This window comes from Poecilia reticulata, chromosome 19 (genome assembly GCF_904066995.2).
Source record: "Poecilia reticulata chromosome 19, P_reticulata-male-v2, whole genome shotgun sequence".
NCBI lineage: Eukaryota > Metazoa > Chordata > Actinopteri > Cyprinodontiformes > Poeciliidae > Poecilia > Poecilia reticulata.
The window spans coordinates 18,429,074-18,454,814 of NC_088848.1; the positions used below are offsets into that span (position 1 = coordinate 18,429,074).

Below are 25,741 nucleotides of genomic sequence, written 5' to 3' on the forward strand. Positions count from 1 at the left end.
TTCCTTACAGTCATTCACAATCTTTCAATTAGTCTGGGGTCGGGTTTCAGGGTCAGCAGCCTAAGCAAAGAAGCCCAAACTTCCCTCTCCCTAGCCACTTGGTCCAGCTCCTTTAGGAGAATCCCAAGGCCTTCCTAGGACCTCCACCGTACCTTGGGTCTTCCTCTGGGCCGCCTCCTGGAGGGACGTGTTCGGAACGTGAGGTATCCCGGAGGCACCGGAACACCTCACCGGTGCCTAAGTCCATGCATCCAGATGCCTGAGCCACCTTGACTGGCTCCTCCCAGTGTGGAGAAGTAGCAGCTTAACTCTAAACTGGATGACCAAACTTTTCACCCCATCGCCAAGGGACGAAGAACCCAGACACCCTGAAGAGGAAACTCATTGTGGCTGCTTGCATCCGCAATCTCTTTCTTTTGACCACTACCCAAAGCTCGTGACCATAGATGGGGATAGAACAATCGGTCAGCTCTTTCTTCACCATGGTGGACTGGTAAAGCATTCACATGAGAAGCAGCACCAGTCCACACTTCCCCCACCCCGTTTTTCCTTCATTTGTGAACAAGACCTTGAGGTGACATTTAACATTCTAAGAGCCAGCTCCTGTGGCCAAGGTCCATTCCTCTAACCATCCCCATTCCACATAGCACCCAACCCCGTTGCCACCTCCCATTACTGACGAGTGCATAGGAAGAGAGAACAGTTTCCATTTCTGTTCTTTATCAGGAGAAGTCTTTAGACTGCAGTCTGTCTGATCTCTCACTAAGGGCCTGTGTGTCTTATGTATGAAACTACCAGGGGCATAAGGCCCCCGACAACCTAGTTCCTAGGATCATTGGGACTCTCAACTCCACCACGATGAGGTGGCAGCCCATGGAGAGGAAAATTAACGGTGATTAATCCTAAAAGCTTAGTTCAATTTCACTTGTCACATCCTGACCTGATTACTGCCAGACCATTAGAATCAGCACTTTGGGACTTCAGTGAACCACCGTTGGAGTCATTATCCACAAATGGAAGAAAACATAGATCAGGAGAGAAGTTTCCAAGGAGTGTCTGGCCTACTAAAAACTACACAAGACAACTCATGCAGGAGGTTACAAGCAAACTCAAAAACGGTTCTTTAAGTAATGACTCATTTCAGGAGAGTCATCCATGAGTTACATATGGAGCTTTTTTCCCTAGTTTATCGTTTTAACAAATTGCATAAAAAATGTTAGCATATGCATCCACCCACAAACTCATTTAAGTTGTGGCATTTCCTTTTATCTTTTGCTCATGAACTGACAAAACAAAATATTTGATGGTGCCACTTTGCATTTCAAAACATAACTTTAACTCTGTTGTTCAAAAGTTTTAATGGGGTAGCTTTTTCATCCCTTTTTCCGTACCTTGATCCCTCCCCAGCAGTGGCTCGATAGGAAATCCACTGGTGAAGTTACACCTGGTTGGACAGGATATCTCAGCAGGAAGTCCAGCTCTGTGGGGCTTATTTCATTATTCATCAGGAGTATCTGGGGACCCAACAAACATGAGGCCAATGTTGGATTTCCCACACAAACCGCAACTTCTTTCTGCTTGATTAGATTCAGACAGGGCTCACAGTCTCAAGAGCCGCTGATTCTACGGCATGCGTGGTTTTGAAACAAACCGTGCAGAAGATGAAAGCAGTTCCCCTTCCTACCTGGAAGACGAGCTGAGCCGTGTACGTGAGCTTGTCACACTCAAACAGGCCTCTAGTGGTGTACTGAAACGCTGAGAAGGTGATGCTGTCAATTAGATTGGACACCCGCTGCCTGAGAGTCTCATCCGGGTCGGCCTTCAGAATCGCTTTCTGGAAGACCACACCGAACGCCTGAAGACGCACGGAAGCAGGGAGAACACAGTCAGTTTTACATCAGAAAGACGCTGAAACAGTTTGAAAAGCTATTTCAGAGTTGGCTTACATCATGTTTAAAGGAGAGAAATTAAAATGTTTGTATGCACTTTAATGGGTGTGGAAGGATTCGTTTTATGGTGGTAATTTTGTCCTCAAGAGGGCTACAAATCGGCATCTGTGTTCTTGTAAGACCACTGAAGAGACATGTCAATACACAACAAAAAGAGACATCTCTGCAAGAGGACTTCCAGCGCAAAATGGGCCTTCAGAAGGGTTTCATTAAATTTGACATGAATTTTGTTGAATGAGTCGCTGTGTAGAAAAAATAAACAATGCAGCTGACAATTTGATAAATACAAATGAAATGTATGAGACCATAACTTCTGAATGATGCTCAGTCAAGTCAGAAATCAAAGTATTTTATTTAGGGTTAGTAAGAAATACCTTAAAACTTTACCCCCTTAGGGATGTCCAGCACTTTGTGAAACTCGATTTTAGGTGGAACCCTAATCTGACTTGCTTAACATGCTATGAGACAGAACAGATGCATTCCACTGCTTGGCAATGCAGTTAGGGTTAATGGCAGAATATTTCAGCTGAAGGATTCATTGAATAGCCTGCACCCATGCCTCTCGTCAGCCGCACCATCCTCAGGCGTAGCAGCAGGTGAAAGTCAACAGCCGAGAGCCACAAGAAGTACATGATGGGAGACGAGTTCAGAGTCGCTGCTGCTCAAGGGGATTTTGCCCCAGTGGAGGAACTAAAAACGGGCAAGTTGATGCAAACTAGGATTTTCTGGATGTTTCTTCGTTACTTGTTTCTAATGTAATGCACTAAGCACAGTAAGAAAAAAGAGGGCTAAACTTGAACACGAAATTCAGATTATAAGGTTTTTGTGAACCACTACAGGAAGGTACCTGGATATAAACAATAAAAAAAACTAGAACCATCATCACATCCGTCACAGAAGGTTTACAGTGCATAGCTATCAGAACTGTACACTGATAGAGAAGGAGCTATGCACTGATTAAATGATTGAGTGATGTATCCAGAATATGACCTGAACTATGTGTGTTTCTGGCACACAGTGCCATTTTATAGCACAATCAAGTAACCTTGTATTTTGAAAATGTGTATATCAAACATGACTTCAAAGAGATTTGATTTTACATCAGAGCTGAATCTGAAATTGACCCTTTATAACATTCCCTCTTTAGCATGTGGGTGCAGGTGCTATGTTGGGGCCTGAGGCTCCAAAGCGGAGCTTTGTGGAAACGGGCAGAGCTTTGCATAAACAGGTGTTAAAGCACAACCAAATGGCTGCCAAGGATTCCTCAAACATGCATGAGTGAGTCAAAGCAACACTCCAGGTATGTTTTTGATGATGGAATGACATAACATGACAAAGCTAAAAAAGTACATTTTTAATAGTACTTATTAAGAAGCAAGATTTTTCAACTAGTTGTTATAGTTGTTTTCTGTTTTATCTGCTTTTTGCTACAAGAGGATTATTCTCCAAGACCAGTAATTCCTTATTTCTGCCAAGAATTGCACTATTTACTCACTTGTCGAAGAAAAAACAAACAAACTGATGTATTGTGAAATGATTGGCCTTATTTCAGAATACAATGGTACAATTTCAGTTCATCAGATTCCTACTTTTCTTTAAACCCGTGTACATAAAAAAAAAATCTTATAACGTGCATTATTTCATGTAAGGTCAAAGGTATAAAAACTGAATGTGTTTTCATTTGATTACGCTGGGAAATAAGTTGTGCGGAGGCAGCTACCTGAAGAGTCGGGAGTGATTGCAAACCATATCTCAGGCTACCTTCTCTCAGGCTCGCTGGCTGACAATATGAGAGACATTACGCTCTACATAACCACATTAGGGAGCCACAAACACAATAAAAGCAGGCCAAAGAGCATAAAACATGATGAGCAAATGGAAGCAGGAGGAAGAGAGAAGAGAAGCGGGGAGTGTAAAGACGGGCCTCTCTGGGAGCCCTTGAGGTGGGTAGGAAACATAGTGGGTCAATAGAGAGGCTACCTTGAGTGAGAACTGGTACATGGGGTGGATTTTATTGAGATCGTTCATTATGAAGTACAATAAGGAAGCCCGCGCCGCTGCTGGCCGGTAGTGCTCCCGAGCCTCATTGATTTTGGCCTCTGTCACCTTGGCTTCCTTCACCTGCAGTAAAGATATCACAGCTTAAACACAAAGAGACAGTCTGCAGAAAAATGAAGAAGTGCACCCACTGACTTGTGCAGAGCGACAAAAATTCAACCTCGGGTGAAGAGCAGATTTGAACGGACCGGCTCACATCGCATGGAATGCGTGCATTACGTCGAGATTTTTCTCAGCCACTGAATGTGCAATTACGCTTAGAAATGAACATCTGCATAAGCAGTGATCATTTTCTCACAGGCACACTAAGAGCATCACAAGTAGTTTTTTTTTTTCTTCTTCCAAGCGTGCTCTAAGAAAATGTTGGCGACATCAGTAAACATCTAGCAGAGACGAAAAACAAAGCTGAGGTGATCCGATCTTCGGACAATGAAAAGAGAAACTTGGGGGCAGTAACTCAAAGAGAGCAAACCCAGAGGGAATGGCTCTGCATGCAGATGATTCAGCATTTACTCGAAGGTACAACCTCTGGGGAAATAAGAATTTCTGAACTGAAACTTTTGTTTAGGTGGGACGTAGTAATAAACTTCACAAAAAGTTAATTTTTAACTACCTAATACTTATTTAAATTATTACAAGACGAAGATGGGGGGAGCACAGGCTATTAGCCCTATACTGGGACAAACTTTCTGCAGCATAGATATTTCAGACACTAGATGACAAAATGACCTACTGACCTAGGAGTGAGGGGTTTTTACATTGTGTGTTAACGTAGAGTAAGTCCACACTAGAAAATTTCAAGCTTGCAGTTCTGACAAGTTATTTGTGCTGACACTAGCCTCAAGTTAGTTGGCCAATTAGGAGGGAAAAGAGAGAAGAATCTTACAGTGAATTGTGAGTCTGTTAACTTTTACTGTGAGCCTTTAATCTTTTACTAAGAGGTAATGATATAAGGTCGCTCTTAAACGACTACAAAACCTTTTTTCGAATGCCAAGCTTTTGTGATATAAAAATAAAAGAGACCAAGATGAATCATTTAATAATTTCTCCATGTGTAATCTTAGATTTGCCCTGCACAATTCAAGTGCAAAACAAACGTTTATTAGTGGAAAATATTCAAGAAGAAAAATAATAAACTGCAGTAACCTTGATGCATAAACAGACAGATCATCAAAGGGTTTGTTTGCAATTCTTGAGGTGAAGTTCTGGAAAGTTATTTTTATAAATAGTTTTCAGTAGGAAGAAGACATATCCCTGTGAGCTTGATGGAAAATGTGTCGGAAGTTAAACTAGTTTGACCTATGTCTATCTTAGCCAGCTTTAGAGATTTAAAACAACTCAAACTAAAAATGCTCTCATCAGTGGGATAGAATGCTAAGTAAGCAGATTTAAAAAGTCCAAAATTTCTAAAGAAACTGAAGTTTGCTGCTCTTTTTCTTTTTCCTCCCCCTCCCCCCAAGTTCCCATGTGAGTTTTACATTATCTCAGCCTGTGGGCTGATTAAAACCACCTGCTCAGATGTGACTCATCAATTTCTCTAGCTCTGGTAGAAGCGGAGTAAACTTTTGTATTTCAGTGATGCAACATTTGTTCCTGTCAGTGTTTCTTTTTTCTTTTTTCATTATACTGGGAAGAAACCACAACTGTCTTGTAGTTTCAAGCCAATTTAATTTTCTATGTAGTCCCAGATCACAACAACAAAAAAAAGTCTCCTAGCTCTTAAGTTTCCTTAAGACCAAGTCAATGCCTTGTCATTCCATTAAATGAAATTACCCTGACACCATTATTTTATTTACACCTTTAATAAGATGTCAGAGAAAGTTCTGGAAGGAGCAGTGTTTTCTCCCTACTACCTTCATTGCAAGAAGAAAGAAATTGGTTCCTTTTCCTAAGGATGCAACAGTACAGCGACATCATTCTGCTCTGGAAGCTCCTGTAGGAATCCTTGCTGCTTGTTCTTGACATATTCTGAGCAGAACGTTCTTCACGTGTGGTGTCCTAAAGCTTTTATGTAATTGGTTAGAACTTTGAAGTGGTACGATGATTTTTTTTTACATGTAGCACTGGGTGGACTAGATAGAAAGAACTGTGTTTATTTTATTTTTTGGGGGGGAGTATGGACAAGAATTTAGATCCTATACATTAATTCGCCTGTTTAGAAAGTCATAGTGTGGAAACTGAAGGAATGTATTGTTATTATTTTTAAAGTGCTACTTAGGCTACGAGGCTAGAGTACCACAGATGGTGCGAAATGCAATCTTGCTGTTAGAGCCTGGTTCAGAGTTGAGGAGAAGGATGGACAACATAAAATCTCAGCAGTACGATGGGCTCTTCTGTCTTGCAAAGCATACACCATAATGGGTTTAGAAATGGCGGAAAACAGTCGCCCCTTCCTTTTATTAGCTTGTTAGAGTCACAGTGTTACTTTGTAAGGAGCAAAACAGCAAGAAGCAATATTTTTTTCCCCCAATTATGCTCAAAGACATTAGGGAAAACAGCTCTGGATAAAAGAGCGGCGATAATGAAGAGATGTAAAACAAACGGGACTGGTTTAGTGTGAAGACAGTCTGGAAAAAAGATTTTTAGATCATCCCCATCAAAACTGATCATGTTCATGGTATCATTTGGCAGCTAATTTTACTGAGGGATTATGAACTATATGACTGCTGACTTCTTCAAAGGCAGAGAAATGTGGCTGTAAAGGTCAGCTCTTCCAGTTGCTGGTCCCTGAACACTGGTCTGATTATTTGATACCTGACTCCTGTGTGTGCTTTCATACTGTGTCCACAGGTTCTTCTTCAGTTGTTTGTGAGTTTTGAAGATCATTTTATGATGTTGTCATTGTTTAGCAACCAATTTGATTATCGGTTGGGGAGATTTTTATTAGCCTCTCATCATGCTTATTCCTTGTTTTCTTCAGATATGTTCACCTACTGTACTTTTTGAAAACGTGCAGCCAAACTACTGCATTATTTTGGAACTGAACTTGGTAACAAAAAAATACTATTACTGTTGCATTATGGTGGAAAAGTAGCTACAAAATCTATTGCTTGCCAAGAAAGCTCCTAAGAGGCCAATAGCAATATTGAAAGAGCTGCGGCAATTTCCAACAAGTGCTGGTTGCCTTGCTCATGTTGTACAAGTTTCTGTATTCTCCATAATGGGATTTCAAGACAGAATTGCTTTATTCCAAAGAAAACAATGGTCTGATGAAAACAAACATGAATTTTTGCCCTACAGTTTTCAAATGTCTTGCGTAAAAGCTACACCATATATTCCTAAAACAAAAAAAACACAACATCCATAAGCGAACATGGAGGTGGCAGGACAAAGCCTTGGATTGCTTTTCTTTAGGTCAAATTGAGGTTTTTGTCAAGGCAGATAAAGTTATGAATACTTCCAGAAAATGTTCGTTTTGGCCTAAAATGTCAATTTGTCAGCTGGAGAGCTAAGAATGAAGAGGGAGTTGATTTGTCGACATTACAGTGATTGCATGTAAAGATTAAAATAAACAAAAGAAATCATTTATGTGACTAAAGTTAAAGTGTTGTAATTGCAAGTCAGAGAAGCATGAGTTCATCTAAGAGAGCTGTGGACAAGAAATGTCCCCCTAATCTGATGGATTTGTGGATGTTTTACTGGGTGGACTGGACACATAATGTCAAGAAAAGAAATGTAAAGATTCCTAACAAAGAGGGCTCAATGGAACTAAGCATCAGATTGTAAATCTATCAGCAACATATTTCACTAATATATACAGACATATCAAACCTTCTGTTCTATCTCGGCAGCGGTGCGTTTGGTTGTCTCCAAATTTTCCACGAGCTCCGTGTCCCCAAGGAAGTTTCCGGAAGCCGAGGACAAACGGGAGAGCAGGTTGTCCTCCAGCGTCTTCAGGGTGATCTTAAAACCATTCTGCTGCTTCGTCAAGTCGGACTAAGAAAGGAGGAAATACTTGGTGTAAAAAGCTTCGACATGTTAGCGGGTTTCTCATTTGAATGTGAGGAATTGTACACATGCTGGGTCAATACCGGGACATTTATACTGAAGGGCGCCTCAAAGGCAGAAGCGGTCGATGCGCTTTGCATTGCCGTAAGGACACATGAAGGCAGAGCTCGGAGATGGATTAACTCGCTTTCGTCTGGTTGCCCACCTCTAACTCCTGCCAGCCGACCTCAGCGTGGGGAAGCCATCGATTCAAACAGGAGGGAAGGGAGCTTTGATGGGGAACTACCCAAACAACCACGCACCCACCCACGTCGATAGTGACTAATCTCTTGCAAAACACAAGGTTTTTAATTATGGACCACTACAGGCGCCGGGCAGGAGGTGGACATAGAATTTCACATCATATGGATTAACATACCATGCCGTCTAAAAACAGCCTCGACTCCGACAGTCTTTTCTCTTTGTTCTTGCTTAAAAACACAATAGTGTCAGGGGAGAAACTTAAACTTTTTCTCAAAGAATTATGTTTGAGTGGCGTTGTGAGAACAAAGTCGACGGGGCAAAGTATTTCGTTGTTTCATCCTGCTTTTTCCTTCATTTCAGCATATAGACACTTCATGTTTCTGCTTTTAATAATGACTTTGCTGACGTTTCCCTTAAAACCTTCTTCTGCCACCTTTGAATTACGGTTCTTTCATTATAAGGAGGGAGACAGTTTGGGGAGAGCTAGATTCTCATCAAATGGTTCCAATATTTCTACATATAACAGTGCAGTCAAATGTACTCCTGAATGTCCAAAACTACATAGAAAATAAAAATTAATACATTACTAAAGATGTCCCACTCTGATTCGAGATATCAGGTCAGGTTTCCGATAGCAGCATTTTTAAGTGATTAGTACCGAAACGTCTAAGTGAAACTCAGCCCCCAAGACCTTTTATCGCTCTGCTGATCACAATCAGAACTTAAGTCTTCTGAGCCACCTCAAATGATAGTGTTCCTTGCTAAGATTTTTTGTCAGTGGGGTTGTGTCTTATGTTAGATATGCCAGTGCACCTCTAACTGATTCAAAGGAGGAAAATCCTGTGGTCAAAATGTTACCAAAAATAATCGACTTGGCATGAACTCCATCTTCCACGGCTGGAAGAAGAGAAATACTGAACATGACCCAAATCTCGACATATTCTTATCAAACTCGTAGGTGGAAACACCATTTACCCTGGTGGTGCCTGACCTGTAATACAGTGAGGGAAAGGATGACTGTTGCATTGCGGTGATTAGAGGGCGGAGCTAAGCCCTATAAAACCTTGAATGAGAAACATCTGCTTATTCTTCAAGAACACTGAAAACTGGGATGGACTTGCACCCACTATTCATTTATTTAAATTTTTTACATCATTCACATTTCTTGGTTTTTCATTAATACTGAACTATCATTACAAGTAAGACGTTACATTTATTTTTAAATGAGCAAACTTTAGAAAAATCACTAGAGAATATTACATCTTTTTCCTCCCCTCCAATTATATCACAGAAGGAGGAGTTGAATTAAGAGATCCATCTTTGCAACAATATTTCATTTTACTTGCATGAAAGCAAATTCATTTCACTTTTTAAAAATTGATTGTGCCTCTGGGTTGTTAATATTGCATGCTCTAAATCTGTTAATAACCAGGTTGGAGTTGAAAGGTGCTGTAATAGCCTCTGGGTTTTGGTATTATTTTTGAATGCTGAGTATGTTTCTGCAGGAGTCAGAAATGATCACATTGGGCTTCTATTTATGTGGTGGACGGAGTCAACTGTGACCTTCTACATGCTTGCATTCACTGCTCTTCAGGGGGAAAAGCTTTCGGCATGAAAACATTCCCAACTGGATGCAGTAATGAGTCAGTTTTTAACGATTAGCTTTCCTCTGGCACATTGTACTTGTAATTACCCCAGCTTGGGGAAAAACAAACAATTAACCAGTCAGCAGAACACCCTAATTGGTATTAAAATGAGATATTACATCTATCATTTCTTTTGGCAAATGATTACTGGGTGCCACGATGCGGCCCTGTTAAGGTAATTTAGGAAGCGGAGCATTACACTTCTCTCATTAACGAAGGAGGTTTGTGGAAAAGCTAGTCTGGTGCAAACACGCGACACAGCATGCACAAGTTCACTGTGACAAAAAAAAAAGATGGGGGTAACTCTGGTGGAAAAAGGTTGTAGACACAATCCTCCCTCCAAACATCGGCCTTGTGCAGATCCAAAGAAAAAAGGCATCTTGACATTTTAAGCCTGTCGTACCTTATTTGGCTCGATTAAAAAGTAGTTCCTTCGCCTAGCAATCATCTTATGCCTGAGTAGCAACGCTAACCTCATTAAAGGTATTATAGCACAGAGATATTGGAGGAATATAAACAGGTACAGGCAATTTGCCCTCCTCTATCATTGTGCTGATTGTTATCACTCTGGGTTGTTTACAGACAACAAAAAGCCATTCAGAGCTTCATTGTACGAGCCGTGTTCAGATATAAGGAGGCCTGGGAGTGCACAGACATCCCGACACCCCCTCAAAGTTTCAGCGTTAATTAAAATGATAAGCGAGTTCCAGATCTTGTTTTTTTTTTTTCTGTATCATCTGATCAGAGAGAAATGCTAATTAAACAAGCGTCATTAAATCACATTTCACTCCATTGGATATTTTGCTGAGAGGACACAAGGCTGAAAATATCTCTGGCATTCTGCCATTTCTCCCTACTAACTCTTCGTCTCTCCCCTTCGTCAAGAATGAGGATTTGACCATGGACGGTGACCCGACAGCGACGGGTCCGGACAAAGAACTGCCCAGGAAGTCCAGATAAAAACAAGGGCGACTCCAGAAAAAAGAAAAAAGAAAAAAACATCAATATGCAAAAGCGGATTTTCTTCGAGTAAATCTGCCTGGCCCGCTAACAAGGTTCCTGTGATTTCTTCCACTCTAATCTCTACGCGACACCGCCGGCAGCCAGACGTGTTCCGAGTAAGGAGGGGATTTCTGACTTCCCATTCAACTAACAAGGGCCACATTTTAGGGACACCGAAAGTGTGTCAATGTGTTGACTAATTGCTGTGATACAGTAGCGCCATTGGCCAATCCATTTTCAAACAACTCGCATGAAACGAGCAGATTGCGGATAAGAAGGCATGGAGGCATCGTTAGGCACTGGCGCTTTGATCAAGAGAGTTTTCCTTTAATTACCACCATTTACATTCACACAGTGGCACATACTGTGTATATCATAACTACGTGGTGCTCATTATTTTATTTTATTTTTTAAAAGTTGCCCAGAAATGTGGTCTATAGTACACAGTGTGCAGAGTTTGTCACACTCATTATCAGAGTTGAATAACATAATTACCCCCCTCACCGTCAGCAGTTCCTTTTAAAAGTCACAATGAATCAAAGTTCTGGGACAGTTTTATAAGAACCAGGAGATAAAAACCGACCCACCACAGCTGCACCACCGAGTCACTAAGTTAGGACGTCAGACACTTGAAAAAGTTGTGAAGTGGGATTGGATGTTGCTACGTATTAAAGCTCCTGTCCGACCCTGGCAAACTGAAACACATGGTAATAAGAGAGATTTGTTCAAAAATCAAGCCCTGCGACATGTTTAAAGTAAAGACTTTGCTTTTAAATTTCTCCCATTCCAAAAATGTATACTGGGATCGATGGTGTGGAATCGAGCAATCTGCTGCATCAGGATATGAAATGTATTTGATGTGGAGTTGTCGTCTTTTTTTTTTTCTTCCTGTCTCTCTTTGATCAGCTGACTCTGGTAAAGAAATTTTATTGCCATGCGAGTGTCAAATTGTATGAGTTGAATGAAGAAAACATTTTGGATTTGATCCCAAACACCCCCAAACACCTACGTTTCCAGAAGATTTACAGATCATTTTATGCCGACAGTTAAAATGATCTGCGTTTTCTTCTTTTTGACACTGATGAAGAGATTAAACTGCCTTTACTCTGTCAATAAAATCACAGTAAGACATAGCTGTTTTTCCTTACAGTTCACATAGTTAAAACTATTTCACGTGTATCCATACTACAACACAAATATTTGTAGGAAAGTTTCACTTGAACAGCATGGTTTTTGTGGCTGTCAATAAGCTTGTGGTGATGATATATGAGCACTCTTCTTGGCTAAATTGTCATAGTTCATTTAGATTGGTTGGTTTCCAGGCACAAATGAGACTTTTAAGTGCAGACCACATAATCCCGATAGAGTTGATGTAATTTATTTCAAAGGAACCTTAAATAATTATTCTATTTTGCTTTATTCATCCCAAAAATCAGTTTTAGTTTCTGTTTTAGCATTGAAGTATGTTTTTAACACCCATTTGTGTTCTCCTGCCTGTTGATTTGACATGAACAATCAGGGAGTAGTTGCTATACATTATGTTGTAGATACACTAGCATGTCTTGAGTGAATGTATTGTTGCAGCTCTAATATTAAATCTGTTGCTGCTTTAGTTTTAATGTTTGCATGTATCAGTAGCTAAAACTGTGAAATTCCTTTAAAAGTGGATGCAATACATGAAAAATAATAATCATAATATGCTTCTAATATAGGAACGCTTTGCACGTTTAAAGTGGATCTAATTTTTGGTTAACTCCATATTCATGTACAAGCCATGCTAGCACACACAACTTTTTATGCACACAATACAATGCATGCACTCCCACGCTAATACACACGCACACACAAGCGCACACACACACATATGCATCCGGCTGAGCAGTTTCCCCAAGTAGGCCTCATAATTATCAGACATCCACCAGGCGTTAATCAAAGGCGCTGGCTGATTGTCTTTGAATCAAAGAGCCCAGACTCACAGCCTCCTGTGATGTTTCGAGACAGACGTTTTCTCGCTGACACGTTGCGTTAAAGATGGATAATGACAAGCGGGAGTGCTAAGCCCATTTTGTGGAGGCCTCGCACTTCTCTGTCTGTTTCTTTTAATTACACCTGCTCAGAGGAGACGTTAGGCGTAAAACTCAAGCAGTATAACGCGAATCGTTGTTTATCCTCTGATGAAAGTCGACTAGTGGGCCATGTTCTCCTTTCAGGTCTGCTCAGATTCACGCTTACATCTTTTGACATTTATGAAAAAAACATCCTTGTTGTCCAACAGATTCAGATATTATTCCTCGTCTGCCTCTTCTTACCTTCAGCTGCTCCAGGTCGGGTCTCTCCATGCTGACCACTGCCGCCAGCAGCTGGTCCTCCAGTCCGTCTCTGGTCACTGTAAAATTTATCAGGGTGCACTGCGCCTGCAGCTCCGGCTGGTAATGAGGGTTGGCCAGCTTGGTGTGCAGGATGAGACGAAAATTGGGGCTGTACTCGCACTCCTTGTCTCCGACCTTTATAAACCTGAAATGTTTGTTTGTGGAGGATTTCAGGATATAGACAGCATCAAAAAGTCACTGCATTAAAATGAACTGAGAAAATTTATTCACTTTCTGCTTAGAAACCAAACTCTTGTGTACTTTATTAGACTCAAACAGTTAATCAAAGTGTTCAACAATTTAGAAAAAAATTCATAGATATTTAAGATTGTATTTGTATGAAAGTAGAAAACATTTCTCACTCCTCAGGTTAAAATAATCCGTTGAAAAGCTGAATTAGTTTCATTTTGACAGATATCAAAGTAAACATCAACCTGCTATACAATCACAGCGAGCCGATCTCACCAATCATTTCTATTTGGTGACATATCAGTGAAGTCAGATGCCCGTCTTTAAGTCTTACCTTCCCTTCTTGATGGTTTCTCTTCCCAGCAACGGCCCCAGAACAGGATCCAACGTTTCTCCCAGATTTTCTATCAGAACCACATCACCAGCTGCCAGCGCTCTCTCCACTGCATCAAGATACCTTTCAAGGCAAAAAGGAGGGAATTCCTGTAAAAATTAATCGAGCCGCATCTACTGCAAAAACCCAAGCTCCGTCCCCATACATCTCTTACCCTCGTTGTTCAATGCGGATCACCCGCAGCTGATCACCGTATCTGTTTTTGATCCATTTGATGCCCTGTAGCTGGGGGTCCACCATGAGGGGCCAGCGCTGGCAGGAAGTTAAAATGGTAGCGTTCTCCGTGGACATCCCGTCAGCCGGCAGGCCCTCGTTCTGCCACGCAGCGATGTCGGCGTCGTCAGTGAGCATGGTCAGAGGTACCAGGTCTGCAGTCACTGGGATGGGAACCTGATTCCATAGAAAGAAACAGCAATTTATCCACAGGTGTCTTGCAGGTTTCAGCAAGTCAAATTTAAGACTTTAATACCTTTTTTAATGAAACCTTGAAAGCAATTTAAGACCAGAAGGACTCTAAATATAGGGGATGGTTCGGGAATCCTGTTTGTGCTTTCAGCTCTCAACAGCCTTAACCCTCAGAGTGCCGAGGTTTTTTTGTATTTTTGGACAAAATGCACCTAGCATTGTATGAGTTGGCTACAGAAGTGAGCCAGCGATGAAAACAAATGTCATCCAGCCAACTGGCAATACATTTTTATGCAACACAAAGTTAGATAGCTAGCAAGCAAGGATTTATTAGCAACTAGTTAGCGGTAGCCTCAACTACCTCAAGTCAGAATGTAAGGAAGATGTCTGGACTTGACTCAAGCTTCTGCCTGAAAGGAAATTGCATATATGACATTAAATAGTCAACATTTAAGACGTGGGATTGACCTATGTAAGAAGAATTTAAGATATTTTAAGACCTTAATTTTAGGTACATGAATTTAAGACTTTTTCAGGATGCACAGATACTCTGTATCTGTCTAAATAACGTAAAACACTTGCAGGGTAAAATATTATAAGCATTTATTGAACGTCTAGTCTACAGTAAACATTTAGACTTTTGACTTCCCTGTTTTACTGAAAAAGAAACTACTTGAGCATTTTAGCTGCAGAACAATGCACATTTTAATAGTCACTATTTGTAGGAGTTTAACTGATTTATGCCCATTTCTTCAACTTACTTTAATAAAAGTAGAATCTTACTAAATAGCTCCAGTTGCAGGTTTTAACATGTGTGCTAAAAATGTGAGTTTAATTAAATAAAACACTGTCACTTACCAGAACCAGGTCTTCAGTTTGCTCCTTTTAATGAAATAATAGTAATATAATTTCCCAATGAAAATGAAGGTGTATTTGCTGATGCTGCTGTGCACTTTTGATAAAGGTTTTGCATAGTATCTGTATATGTGATCCACATACCTTCAGCTGACTGAGGTAAGGCCTCCAGCAGTTCTCCATCAGATGTCGCCTGTAGCGTTTGGTGAAGTAGCCCAGGTAGGAAATGAAGGCGGTGATGAGGAGAACATCCCCACACAATGTCCTCTCCTGTCTTCTAAAGTTTTCTATCGCTTCCGCCCACCGAACATTTTCAGCCGCTAGACCTCCCACCTGGAATACAAGCCGAGAGAAGAAGAAAATGCATTTCCTTTTTCACTCCCACTGCAACTTCTCCTTCCTCAGCAAACCCCCCCCCACCTCCTCACCCTAAAGAGATTTCCGTCGAATCAAACTTAAATTAATCTATGGATGCCGCTGCTGATGCACCCAACCCACGAACGCCCAACCACAACAATGATTTGCAACCTCCAAGTCCTTTTTTTTATTAGATTTTCATCTCCTTTATAACATCTAGGCTCGTGTTCCAACACCTCCACTTTTTACCGCTGGAGTGATCCAATTTCCCTCCGCTGATGAATACAGCTCACGCTAATGTCTTATCTCTGCCAACCTCGAGAGGCCGGACGCTTTTACGCATATACCGGGAGCTCGGCACCCGTCGCGGAAACAATGTGCGCTCGCAAGGTGCATTTGCATTGATATTCAGGACTGACTGGCAGATTAGCACAACCTCGCCTGCTTTTTGTTGCTCCTGTCAGGCCTTTTGAAAGCCTTCTCTGAATAATTTAGATTATCGTGCTAACACTGTCAACACTCATCTTTTTGTTTCGCTGTCGTCAGCAGTGGATGCACAGGTAGCTGGGTGGTGATGGCAGGATTTAAGGAAATGCTTTGCCTGTGTGCAGCGTACACACCATCGGCCACGAGAGAGAAAGTCCCGCCAGCTGACAGCTTTAGAAATACCTGAGTGTAAAAGCTTATAATTGCAAACTTGTGTTCTGTATTCCTTCCACTAATGATAATCCTAGAAAGACATTTTGACGGCATTTATTATTTAGAATCACTTGCGTACATATTGACATATCTGGACAGCGGATAACTTAACTGTACACTATATCTTGAAAGTTAAACTGATAGCTCACATGTTACGAATTAATCTGTCAAAAACTGTTATCTGAGAACTCTTTAGTCGTAAAAGCCTTGTAAGTAAAATGCCATGTGACTAAAGAATATGATCTTGAGTATATTAGCAATACATCAAGATCCATTTATTTTCCAAAAGTCATTTAGCATTCATCTTTATTGATTAAAGCCGTCCAGAGCCCATTAGTTTTGACAGGAGGCACCGGAGCAGCTGAGACGAACCAGAAAAGCCAGGCTAACATTTATAAAGCTAATTGTGTTCTGTAGCAAAGCACTCAGCTGTCACTGGTCTGAATGATTAGACCTGTGTTTCTGACTCCAATACCTGCCAAGTGTTCAGTGGAACCGATTCTAAAGCTACAAGTCAGGAGGCAATTATAGATCTCATTCATGGTGAGGAGGAGATATGGGGTCATGACTGAATTGCAGAAAACACAAAATCTTCCCTAGTGTTTTTGGTCTAGTTTCTAGAGCAAATATACGAAGAAACGAAGTTACAAGTAACTTTTCAGCAAGAAATAGGAGCTTCTATTACGGCAAGACTCCTTAATATTGATGAAAACGTAATATGCACTACGGTTTCATCAATAATTGTTGACTTAAAAATAAGCTTCTGTGTTTTGATAAAAAGTCAAAGTTCAAGTTTGCACTAGCAACTAGACCAAAAATACTTAGAAAGATTATGTTTGTGAAGGTGAGAAACAACAAATCAGACGGAAATGAGATTCTTTGTGAGAATCTGCGTCATCGACAGAGCCACTGCTCCTCTGCTTTGAGAGGATAAAGTAAGTTGTTCTTTCATGGTTGGGATGCCTTGTGTGGGTGTCCAAAAATGAGTATTTTTTTGGACTATAAGATGAAGCAGAAGTACCTGGAGAGAACCCAAGCAAGCAGGAGGGAAATACGCAAACTCTGGTAGAATGACTAAGGCGGGGGAATCAAACCCCCTCGCTGCAAGGCAGCGCTGTTAATAAATGTGCCACCATTCAGCCTTCAGTCTAATCATACTCTACTTTAATTTTACACCTAAATTAAAATTTTAAATACTATCCTCATTGATCAACACCCATTCCAAATATTCTTCCTATTTGATTCTTTCCTTTTCTCTACAGAGGGTTTTACGTTTGACAAGCGCCCTTAACTACTGAGGCAGATCCTCCCTCAGCCAGGCTTCCAATCAAGAGGCAAAAGAATCTCATGGATCTGCTGTATATTGTACTGTATACTTCTATTAAAAACAAAAAACAATAAAAGCAGAGAGTGTGTCACAAGATTACAGTCACAGAACACTGGATTAATGTACCAGTTCCTCATTTTAAACTAAGCATAGACAGTAAGCAAGATTTCAGTCAACAAGTGAAGGACTTAGCAGCTGAATGAGTCACTATCTCACGTCTCTGTGCTAATGCTAGGTTCTGTTTTTAAAGAGTGTGTGAACAAAAAGACACTGCATGGACCGGTGCATGGAACTGCTACATGCTACATAGACAGAATGAGGTCCATTTGCATGTTAATAAAAGTATCAGGGACTTAAATAGGCGTTAGAAAAGCTGTGTTACAAGTAAAGCTCAAAAAGTTTGGTAACACTTTATTTGAAGGGGGGTGAATAAGACTGACATGACACTTTCATAAACACCTGTTATTAACATGAATAAGCCTTCATGAATATTTATGACTGTTGTCATGAAGCGTCATTCGGTAAATTATGACACTTTTAATACAAAGTTAACATTCAAAATGTCTTTGTTGACAACTTGACATTAATCAAGAAATCATTACTGATATACATTTGTTATAAAAGTATTACTGATTGCACTTTAAAAATTAGGTAACTATGTTATTAAAGGTAAAGTTTAAACAGTAATGATTTCTTGGTTGATGTCAAGTTGTCATAACAAAGACATTTTGAATAATGTCAACTTTGTATTAAAAGTGTCATAATTTACCGAATGACGCTTTGACAACAGTCAAATATTCATGAAGGCTTATTCATGTTCATGACAGGTGCTATGTCATATTTATGAAAGTATCATGACAGTCTTATTCACCCCCCTTCAAATAAAGTGTTACCAAAAGTTTTTAATTGGAAATGTTCAATATTCTCATTTCAGAAAGTTAAACTTCAACATTATATAGATTCATTAGATAGAGTGAAATGTTCCAAGTTTTCTTTTCTTGTAATTTTAATGAATATGGCTTTCAAATAATGAATACGCCAAGTTCAGTGTCTAGAAACATTTGATTAAGAAACACCCAGGTCACTGAACCAGCTTGGTGTACATTTTCCTACCACACTTTTTCCTTTCTATAAATACGCTATGACTTTTTTACTATATTGAAATTTTCTGAGGCGCACACTTCTCATCGTCAGTAAGCCTTTATGATTACATTTACAAGAAATAAAACAAAGCATGACACAACAGAAACTCCAATGTGATCAAAACTAGAGTAAAGCGTTTCATTCATTCCCTTGTACAATAAACATTTTTATAAAAACAATATGACCCTGCAGGAAGAGCAGAAAGCCGTACAAGACCTTAAAAAGTCTCCAGAACCACTGAAACATTTTATCACATAAGAACCACAAAACTTTGATGTATTTTACTGAGACACGCATTTCTACTAAACACATGTCCTGAGAAGCCCTCAGGGATGTTTTTAAAAAAAATAAAATACTGAATGAATAACAAGCAGGTCAGGGGTAAAGATGTGAGGAAGCTTAACAGTGGGTTAGGTTATAAAACAATATCTCAAGCTTTGAACAACTGTAAATCCACAAAGACACGGCCATTTCCTTAAACCTACAGAGGAGCAAGAGACATAGGGTCATCAAGCAGGAGGAGTTTGAGATTTACAAATCAGGTGAAAGACATGAAGACTGTAAATCATTTACTCCATAAATATCATCTTTATGGAACAGCGCAAAAAGAAAGCCAATGCTAAAAACACACAAAAATGTAAGAGAATCCTCTGGTCAGGTGAGGGTGAGACTGATGTTTCTGGTCTTTATAAAACATCATGCGTAGGGGGGAAATGTCACCATGGACACATCATCCTTTGGGGAAACATGGTGTTAATATCTTGGTGTGAGGATACTTTTCTTCACGAGTGGGAGGAAAGACAGTGAAAGGACAGGAGTAGGGATGGAGCTAAATACAGGGAAACCCGAGACGGAATAGAGTTGAAATCCGGAAAACACTCGAAAGAGGAGTAGAGGTTCTCCTCCCAGCAAAACGCCTCCAAGTCCAGATCTATGTCCAACTGAAAGCCTGCGACAAGACTTGAAATACGTGTTCACACATGCTGCCCATCCACAGTGGGAGCTTTTGTTGCCAAATGGAAAAAAAGGAGAGAAAGAAAAGCCGCAAATATTTTAGTCTCTAGATACGTGAAGGTGGTAGAGAAATGTCCCAGGAGAAAATCGGAAAAGTTGGTGATACAGAGAAGAACTCAAGGGATGCATTCAAATGTATGACGCTTTCAGAGTTTTATTTGTAAAAAAAAATAAAATACACACACACGCACGCACACGCACACACACATATATATATATATAGTTATATTTTTTCTTTTACTTGTTACTTTGTTGGTCTATCAATTACAATCCCTTTAAAATACATCAAGGTTTGTGGTCGTAATGGAATGAAATGTGAAATAGTTCAAGGGGAGTGAATACCTTTACAATATGCAATGTCTGTAAATTAAACAAGAAACAGTGTTTTTGGTGTGTTAGTGGTTAGCCAGTGTGGTAGCACTTTATTTGAAGGGGTGTGCATAAGACTGTCATGACACTGTCATAAACATGACATAACATCTGTCATGAACATAAAGAAGTCTTTATGAATGTTTATGACAGTAGTTATGAAGTGATATTCGGTAAATAATGACACTTTTAATGCAAAGTTGCTCTAAAAGTTGCATTGAAAGTCCATTAAAAATGCCAACTTTGCATGAAATTATAATTTACAAAATCATGCAAAGTTGGCACTTTTAATGGACTGTCATTATTTACCGAATGACACTTCATGACAACTGTCATAAACATTCATAAAGACTTCTTTATGTTCATGACAGATGTTATGTCATGATTATGACAGTGTCATGTCAGTCTTATGCACACCCCTTCAAATAAAGAGTTACCGCCTGTGTTTTTGGTGTGTTTGTGGTTAGCCTGTGTTTTTGGTGTGTTTGTGGTTAGCCTGTGTTTTTGGTGTGTTCGTGGTTAGCCTGTGCTCTACGTTATCCTGCAGCTGTCCTCCTCACCAGGCGGTTGGCCAGTGAAATGGTGCGAGCCGTTGATTCTGCATCCTGTTGGCACTTCACTTTGTCCGCAGTGGCTTTCTCAAACTTTGCCGTGAGCTTGGCTAGGTTCTCATCAAGGTGCTTAAAAAAAACAAAAGCACACACACATACAAAGAATAGGAGAGAGAAGAAAACATATTAGGCACTTATTAATTTGTTGATGAAGTCAAGTAAAACATAAGGGCTTATAAAAGTAGCTTTGGATGGGGGAGGGAGGAGACAAGTTGGATAAAACTTTCCTCTTTTCCTCTTTTGTTGGATTTATTGGCATATGGAAGCAATTATAACAAGGACAAACAGGATTAATCGGCAGAGAAGCACACAGGTTCAGTAGATTAGCTTGAGGGTTGCTAATTCCCCTTGGCTCCAAAAGCCACTCTCTGCTCAGGCGATCTGACTGAAGGCTGAAAAATGACAGCGAGAAGTCATGCTGGATCTTATTAACAGCCGACGCGCCGCACTCCGCGGGTTTTGATGTAAGCGGCCGCATCTGCCGCAGAGTCACAGGCCTCGCTTTCCGCTGAGAGACTCTCCGGACCTCTGATGAGCTGAATGTCAAATACCACTGAGCAACAATTATTTACAGCTGCCTTTTCTACGGCGAGGGGGGAAGTGATGGATTTGGTTTTAGATTAATGAACAGCAAAAGCCTTTTAAAGCACTTACACCAGCTTTGTATTGATGGAAAGCTGGCGGTGTATAATTACTGGAAGAGCTTGTGTGTCAACTGTCACTCAAAGGCTGATAAAATAATTCATATCCTGACTTTCTGCCGCCGCTCACACAGCCTGTGGTTGTTTCCATTTTATCCGTGCGCCATCAGATTCTTAATATACTGCATATCTTCGGGGTTTGAGGGAGTTGTTGATCCTCGCTGATGTCTCGCAAATCAGGCACCGTTGTCTACCTTTCACAAGTCATTATTCAACTCTCAGTCAGCCCAAAACTAAAGTTGAGAGATTTTTTTTAATGACTGTCACTGGATATTGACTTGTAGGAGTGATGATATGGAAAACACAAATAAAAGTATACCTTCAAGCATCACAGCAATGATTTGCAATATTAATACCAAAACTTTCTTTAAAAAAAAAGATCTATTTTAAGTCAGTGTCCTGAAACGGACTTTTGACTTTTTCAGACTCAAATTACCAGAGTTCTTAGTTTAATTTTTCATTTTTAAGTTCCAAAGATGCCAAACATTTATGGTAGATATTTCTATACAAGTCAGACTTTATAAATAGAATCCAAGACTTGACAAATATGGAAGAAAAACACAGGAATGAAAAAGAAAAACAAAAAAAGAAAGCCAGAATCTAAGAAATGAAGAGTAGGAAGGGATTGAAGTCATCAGGAATGGTTGGTTGAAGAAAAGAAAAAATGTAAGGACATAGGTAAGGACACTGAGTCAGAAGTAAGGATATATGAAGGGAAAGATTCAATAAAGAATGGAAATTGAAGGAAGGAGAAGAGAAAGTCTAATAAATAAATGAAGAAAAGATAATGAAAAAGAAGGAGGTCAAACTTAAGACACAGAGGACAGAAAGAACTGAAAAAAGGGATAAGGAAAAACATGTTTCTCTAAACTCCATAGAAATTCAATCACAACGTTGAAAATCAACTTTATTATTCCTGACATTAATCCAACTTACGTTGATCTTCCTCTTGATGGCCGTTAGCTTCTCCTGCGCAGCAGCCAGTTCAGCGTTGGCCTTGCGTAGAGCTTGGCGTTTGGGCTCCACCTCACAGTAAACCTCGTAGAACTTGACAATGTTTAGAACCCAGGAACACAAACCAGCGGCTGCGTAAGACTTGGAGGCCACCAGGTCTGGCTGAAAGTCTGGATCCTGGAGGGAACCAAAATGGGCGAAGAACGGGTTTGAAACGACGCTCCACCTTGGTCAGGATTGGTAAACATGTCATTTGTTACATAAGAATCATTTGGAGGAACCAAAGTAGGTTTCTGGGGAAAATATTTTACTCGCGTTGTTTCCTATAGAGAAATTAGAGACAAATCAAAGTAGCTGTTAACTTTATCCAACAGGACTTATTCATTAGTTTATTGGTGGTATTTAAACCCCATCACTTATGGTAAAAATAACTCCTTAAAGAACTTATATTGACATACATTAATAAAATCAGTTAAACTCAATGGAAATATTAAGTAAATAGAATAACTGAAACTTGGACTTTAACTTTTATTGTAATCAAGTAAGCATGTCGAAATAAGCAATTAACCGCTTGAAAAAGTAAAATGAGCTTGATAATTTTCTTTCTGATAATACATATTTTTTCCAGTTTTATTTATTGTTATTTGGTTGTCATGTTTTAATTTGATTTGGATATCTAAAATATCTTCCAGCTCCAGTGTTAAGTACAAAATGAATGTTTATTGATCGTTGAGAAGCCAAACTTCTATTGTTATGCCATTACTTGAAAATGTTCTCACAAAAACAATGATGTTCTTTACAATAATTATTTGGGCGATTTATCATCCAGCAAAATTGACAGGCTTACAGTCAAGTGGAACGAGGTAAAGCACGGTGCCACGTCATAGGGGTAACTGGTATAAGAATTACAATTTATTAGTAGAAGACCAGGTGGTGCAATGCTCTCCTCCAAACCTGAACCAGAAAAAAATCAATTTATAATGCGCAGCACTGTTGCTTAAAGTCTGGAGTGACTTTATATGAGTTATAAAGTGTAATCACTGAGATACAATCAATTAAAGGGGTTTTGTTAAAAAAAAGATCTTTTATTTTCATGACTAGGATTCCTTTTCTCTATTTTGCACAGGATGATGTAGTTTATTTTAAAACCATGATGTTACTTGGATTTTAAACCACAACCACGAAGCTGTTTTTTGTTGTTGTTTTTTTCTACAATTGGGATAATGTTTCTTTCACACTTCAAGCTGGGACTTGATGCCTTCAGGCCAATATCTAAAAGGCCTGAGGCAGCAAGGGGGGGTTGAAGTCAACCCGCTGTGATTACACCTACGAGCCACCAAGATAGGTAGTGACTCAGGTAAAAGTAAAGCCGCTCTAGGCCAAGTGGTATGATGTAGGGTTGACAGAAGGCTAATGAGACAATCGGTCGCAGGTCTTGAGGCTAAAACACAACTCAGCACTTTGCCTTATGTCATCTGATAAGTTTGTTAATTCTCACCTTTAATAGACTTTGGTGAAGTATATTAATACAGAACACCGTTGGATTTCAGCCAGATGCCTCTGGTGTTGGGGGGTTATAAATAAAAAAATAATACTGGTATATTCTTTAATGCATAAAAAAACACCTCAAACAGAATAGGAGATATATGATATGCATTTTTATGCAAAGTGGTTGATGTTTACCCAGCTGAACATTCGGTGCTGTTCAGGAAAGGTGTCGTAATCTATGTAGAACATGGCGGGATCCATTGGTGATGTGTAAACAAGCAGAAGCAGCTTAAAGAGGGGATTTATTTGCATCTATTACATGTAACAGTTTAGTGAAATATCCTTATGGTGAGGACATAAGCGGGAATGTGAGGCTAAATGTCTTGTCCATGGACACTTAGCTATTTGGATTAGAAGGGGACCCAACATTACAACCTTATGACATGCATACTAAACCCTGGCTGTGAAATTAATTAATGAAAAGTCATGTGTAATTTTATACAGATGCTTGAATTAAAAAAACAACTTTATTTGTGGAATCTTGGTTTTCTCTTGAGCATTAGAAGTCCCCACTTATGAAATGTATTTACAGTCCAATAACTTGCTCTCCCTGCTGTGCTGTGAAGGTCATATTTGTAATTTGCTAATTACAAAACGAACGAATCTCTAACACACACAAAAAGGTTAACATATCTATAGAGGTCCTTTCACAAATTTATGATGAACACAAGTACTCAGATCAAAGCTGGCTGGTCAGATCACCATTATAATATTTTTGCCTTTTAAAGATGGTAGAAAAGGTGTTTGCAAAAGGAGGATTACTGGACAGCACAGAATTAGATAACTGTAAAAACCAAAATGCCAAGACGAAGTGTAAGAACTAAAAACATAACATTTATATGAAAAGTTACATAATAAACTTTAAATATGCAACAAATTGCACGTCTAGCATTTTATCTTGTCAACTCATTGTCTTGTATTTTACTTGGTGGATATTTTGATCTGTTTTTCATTACTGCAACATTGACAAAAACGATAAAACGTCACACAATTACAATTTGGCCAAACACACAAACAATGTGAGGCTCGGGTATTGACTGGCAGTGTCTATTTGTGCCACAACAAATTGATGCTCGGAATATTTTTAATCTCAACGGAAAGAGCAAAAACAAAACATGTAAGCCACCCTGGAATCTATTAATGCGAGTGAATAGAGACAGGGCAGATATGTAACGAGGTAAAAAGTGACATTTAAACGTTACAAGACCTGACTTGGTAAGAATTCAGCTGGGACTTTGGAGGAAGACTGACTGGGGTGCTCATTAAGACTTTATTCGCCACATTTTGCTGCTGTCAGATAATTGAAAGGGCGTCCCAAAGGGGCTTCAGATGTCGAGCAAATACGGTGTATAAAATATTCAATAATCCTACAGATATCTGCCAGTAAAATTTGCTTGAAAAGGTTAACATTAGCTGAAGGTAGTCACAATGGAAGCTTAAGTTAAAATAAAATGAGAAAAATTTGGGACACAAAGTTAATATTCAGCTCAACGGATAATTATTTTTTAGATAAGAAAACAAAACCTAGTGAACAACAATTAAACTTATTGAACAGAAGATATGAAAATGTTGGGACACCATGCCCTCTAATCCCTGGTCTGACTCTTTTTGGTTTAAATAGCATTAGCAAGATGTTTCTTGTAGTCATATGTTTCCAACATCAGATTGAAGAACATTTGCCCGACTCCTCACTTTCAGCCTTGAGGTATCTTAGAGGGTTTTTTGCATGTAAAGCCCAGTTATAGGATGCCCAAAGTTTTTCACATGGCTATGTTTTGGTAACATCGCCAAGTGAAAAAGATGAACGTTTTTATATAAGCGTTGTGAAGAAACAGAAGTGTGTGTTATCTGCTGCACTGCCATGCCTCGTGTCTGCTTCATTGAACCTCATAATCAGGGCAGCTGTTAAATTTGCAACACTTAATTTACTCCTTGATTTTCTCTGGCTGTCATTTTAATG

The 25,741-nt window shown here is 39.6% G+C and overlaps 1 protein-coding gene across 4 annotated transcripts in view; it reads right to left on the reverse strand.

Moving 5' to 3' along the window:
- Window positions 1-25,741, reverse strand: part of dnah9 (dynein, axonemal, heavy chain 9) — a 163,734-nt gene that overhangs the window by 36,166 nt on the left and 101,827 nt on the right. For all 4 annotated transcript variants that reach the window (XM_008437720.3, XM_008437725.3, XM_008437726.3 and 1 more), the window contains 10 exons: window positions 22,216-22,410; window positions 20,528-20,647; window positions 15,203-15,391; window positions 13,953-14,188; window positions 13,739-13,861; window positions 13,156-13,360; window positions 7,779-7,943; window positions 3,930-4,070; window positions 1,685-1,855; window positions 1,392-1,514 (listed from right to left, as the gene is read on the reverse strand). In XM_008437720.3, the coding sequence (XP_008435942.3) occupies window positions 1,392-1,514; window positions 1,685-1,855; window positions 3,930-4,070; window positions 7,779-7,943; window positions 13,156-13,360; window positions 13,739-13,861; window positions 13,953-14,188; window positions 15,203-15,391; window positions 20,528-20,647; window positions 22,216-22,410 (1,668 nt within the window). The remainder of the gene's footprint in view (window positions 1-1,391; window positions 1,515-1,684; window positions 1,856-3,929; window positions 4,071-7,778; window positions 7,944-13,155; window positions 13,361-13,738; window positions 13,862-13,952; window positions 14,189-15,202; window positions 15,392-20,527; window positions 20,648-22,215; window positions 22,411-25,741) is intronic.